General features: G+C 48.4%; 1 protein-coding gene across 1 annotated transcript; it reads left to right on the forward strand.

Annotated features, from left to right (window-relative positions):
- Window positions 1-3233: 3233 nt before the first annotated feature.
- On the forward strand, window positions 3234-3734 carry LOC130135362 (uncharacterized). Its single transcript, XM_056304326.1, has one exon. The coding sequence runs from the start codon at window positions 3234-3236 to the stop codon at window positions 3732-3734; it is 501 nt and encodes a 166-aa protein (XP_056160301.1).
- Window positions 3735-4179: the final 445 nt, after the last annotated feature.

Here is a 4179-nt window from a genome sequence, read left to right on the forward strand (position 1 = left end):
TGTCGGTATGTGTCGGTCGCGGGTGATACCACATGGACATGCATCGGTCACGGATGACCATTAGAGAATTCTGGGACACTAAATTTCACGAGGCTACATGACAACCGAGCATCGATCATGAATCATTGATACTCAAGCGTAGCCCGGTCGCAAGTCGGCCACGGATCGTTGCGTCGAGTTGGATAGGCCTTGGACGAGCCATGTGCCAGGCCATGAGCCTAATGGCTAGGTCGCGGGCTCGGCTAGGTGCCAGCCGTGCCGGCTAGGTCTCGTGCCCGGACATGACCGGCCAATATGCCCGTCAGCTAGGCCACGGACTGGCTACGTGCCCGTTCATGTGCCAGTCATTGTGCCTGACCCTTGTGCCAGGCAATGTGCCCGACCCTTGTGCCAAGCAATGTACCCATCAGATCCGGCTCCGATCTAGTTCTATGCCTAATGAACTTGGCCTTGAGCCATGCCTTGTGCCCATGCATGACCCAATGCATGTGTTGGACCCATGAACTGGCCCCTTACCCATGTGGCTTGGCGTCATGCTCGGCGTGTCGCTCGTGCAACTTGACACCGCACCCGTACGCTTGGCCACACGCCATGCCATGTGCTCGGCCATGCGCCCGTGCATGCGTCCAGTCAGGTCCGATCAGATAGGCTACACGCCTAGGCAATCCGGTTGGCCCAAATTGGACACCAATAGACTTAAACCTTTGATTGGTCATACTTGGCCATATGTGGAGGTCTTTCTACACTAAACCTCGGATCGAACGAGTATACCAAGCGTGGAAAATCCTTGAAAAATTAGCATAATAAGTATGATGTGGGATTGCGAATTGAGTATTGATTAATCGATTTTGTGTAAACTGATTGGCCCGAGTCATTTGCGAGTGAAACCAGTATACTCAGGAAGTCTAGACAAGTCTCACGGTTCAGAGGGTGAGAGTTGACCAAGTCAAATGCCCATTAAAAGCCATTAAAGGCCCCCATTATTGACTTAGCTTAGGTGTCCTCCTCCATTATTTGGTACCAGTTGAGTTGTCCAACTCATTTAAAGCAGCAAGGTGACTCATGGTCACCAATAGTACACATAAAACAAGAGGGGAGTCGGCCAAGGAAGAGAGAGAGAGAGAGAGAGAGAGAGAGAGAGAGAGAGAGAGAGAGAGAGAGAGAGAGAGACCAAGAAGGGATAATGCCACATTAAAGTCTCTTAATGGCACTTCATCGTGTCCTTTTGGCCATAGTTCATTAATGCCACTAAGGCTTCTTTGACTTGGAAGCCCTACTATTATTGCCTTGCTTCTTCTTCAAGCTTGGTTTTTCTATAAATGGAGCAAGAAGCTCACGTGAAGGAGCCCCTCATGCCCACACACATACACACACGCCCATAACCGACCATCCTCTCCTTCTTATTGTTCCTTCTTATTGTTTCTCTTGCTTCGTTCGGCCACTAGGAAGCCACGTTAGAAACCCGCCCGAGACCTCGCCTTTTTCGTGCTCAAGCCACATGCCACTTGCTTTCTTTCTTCTTACGTGTTCTAGTGTTACGTTGAGTAAGTGAATTTCCTAATATCGGGAAAGGAAGTTGCGATTCGTTGTAACATGGTTTGCTTGGGCCGTTTTGGTTACTTGGTCATTTATAGCTTGTTCTTTCTTTGGCCAGTGATGTTCTCGCTTGACGCTTATGCTTGATGTTCTTTTGTTGTTTCGTAGCATGAATCTTGCTATTGATTTGCCATCGATACCAGTACGGTAACAGTCAACTTATGTGAACGGCAATTGTTTCATCCTCACTTGATATTAGTGTTTTCACTTATTGAGTCTCCCTGACTCACTCCCCGTTATTTTTTATTTTTAGGTCCGTAAGATGGCGTCTCCCCCGACTCGATTTGGTAACCCCGTAGAGATAAGAGCCAAATCGCTCACGGTAATAGATGTTCGAGAAGGTCGCGCCTATCGTCGGATCACGATGTATGGTAGATGAAGGCCATGAGGACTTGGTTCCCCACCCGTACGTGGCATGGTATCGCCTCGTGAATGGAGATTGGGTTGGACCCCTACGTGGGTTCAACGGGCCGTTTGGCAGAACAGGCGGACCCGCTCTGGAACAGGCCACGGGCGGGGCGTGAGACGGCCGAACGGACGGGGAACGGGATGACCGAGGAGCGAGAAGCGAGAAGCCATAGTGGAGTTAGGGACCCTAAGCCAAAGTTTTGTTTGTTTGATAGTTGGCTTGTTTTTCGGAATCGCCCTTGAAATGGGCATGTAAAATATATGTGTGTGGTTGCTTGGCACGAGAGTAAGGCTTGTGACAATAAGCACATATCATGAAAATACAATGTGCAATGTTTGCTCATATTACTTATGTTGTCTTGTTTGTTTCTACTTGCTTCCGCTTGCGCATTGATTAAAATGAACGGGACGCACTAACTTATTTCCGCGAGTTACAGTTCCGCTCGAATCATGTTCGGTCATCGAGCATCGATCTTGATTCCGTGTCGGGACGTGAGAGTGGTATCGTTTTTGGTATCAGAGCAGGTTTTCCCTCCAATAGGTGCAGTTAGAGGCAAGTTGAAATTGGACGATTTGACGAGGGTGGGGTGTGGCATCGGGGCCATACGATCAGTGAGCGGCCTCTGATGAAGGTGGCGCCGGGGTCATGTATGCCTGAACATTGAGCGGCTTCTAAAATGAAGTGGCGCCAGGGCAATAATACCTGAACAATGAGCGGCTTCTGACCGAGGTGGCACCGGGGCAAAAAGCCTGATCATTGTGTGGCCTCTGGGTAGAAATGGCGTTAGAGTATATACCACATGATCATTGAGCGGCTTCTGAATAGAAGTGGCCGGGGTGAAGGGCCTAAACATTAAGTGGCTCCTGGCAGGCTTCTAGGATGGCTAAAGAACGAGAATAACCAAACTGTCCACCGAATTGTGGAAAACGGTTCTGAAAGCCAAGCGGAAATAAAGACCTGGAGTGATAAGGTGTGCTGAAGTTCGGGTAGTTAGTTAGGAATCACCCCGCGCATGTGATTGTGTGCCTGTATACCTGATTGGTTGGTAAATAGGCATTTGGTTGATAATCTTTTGATGACTGACCTATTCTTGCGTTGTAGAAAGCCTTAGTAGAATACCAGCGGTAGTATGAATGCTCAGGACCCGGTCACGACCTCGAAAGGAAAGTCAAAGTAAGATCCCCGAATAGATGGAATTCTGCAGGCTCTTGCGACCGTTGGAGATTTGATGGGAACACAAGTTCAGCAACGGCTGCCTAATGCCGAGAATGCAATGGCAAACGGAAATGGGAATGGTGACCGTATGATGCATGGGTTAGTTGAGCAATTCCCGAAACTGCGACCCCCAAAATTTGTTGGGACAGGAGATCATGAAGAAGCAGAATCCTGGATAGACAAGCTGCAAAAGATCTTTGATATGCTAAAATGTTCCGAAGAAGAGAAGGTGACCTTGGCAATATACCAGTTACAGGGTAACGCCAATCATTGGTGGAAGGTGACGAAGGAAATCGTGTTTCCAGAAATTATCACTGTAACTTGGACTACCTTCGTCGAGGCATTCAACGGAAAGTACTTTTCCGAATGTGCTCGGGATAGAAAGGTGAAGGAATTTCTGCAACTATGGCAGGACAATATGACGATGGACCAATACGAGGCAAAATTCGCTCAACTATCAAGGTACGCCCCTAAATTATTGAAGACCAGGTGGATAGGGCAAAGCGATTCCTGAATGGTTTAAAACCCGATATTCGGAGTCAGCTGGTACCTTTAAACATGAAGGATTATAATGAGTTATATGAACGAGCCCAGCTGATCGATAAGGATTTGCTGGAGAGGGTGACTCTGGCAAAGCCCCATTATTTTGCTCCTCGAGCAAATCAGCACTCGGGCAAAAGACCTTTGGCAAACGGAAAGCGCCCCTTCATTTCGAATTAGAAACAAAATTTTCCAAGAGTAACTACTGATACCTGTTCTAGTTGCGGGAGGCGACATGGTGATGCTCCGTGCCCACTTCGCACTGGAGCATGCTTCGGGTGTAGCCAACAGGGTCAGATGGTCAGAGACTGTCTACAACGGCGATAGGGAATGCCTTCACAACAAAGACAGGCAACGGCATCAACTAGAGTTTAGCCTCATGATAATCATGGCGATCGTCCTCCAGCTCAAGGACGAAT

Source organism: Syzygium oleosum, unplaced genomic scaffold (genome assembly GCF_021117445.2).
Source record: "Syzygium oleosum isolate NSW1041296 unplaced genomic scaffold, Sole_v2.1 Sole_v2.02, whole genome shotgun sequence".
In the NCBI taxonomy this organism is placed as follows: domain Eukaryota; kingdom Viridiplantae; phylum Streptophyta; class Magnoliopsida; order Myrtales; family Myrtaceae; genus Syzygium; species Syzygium oleosum.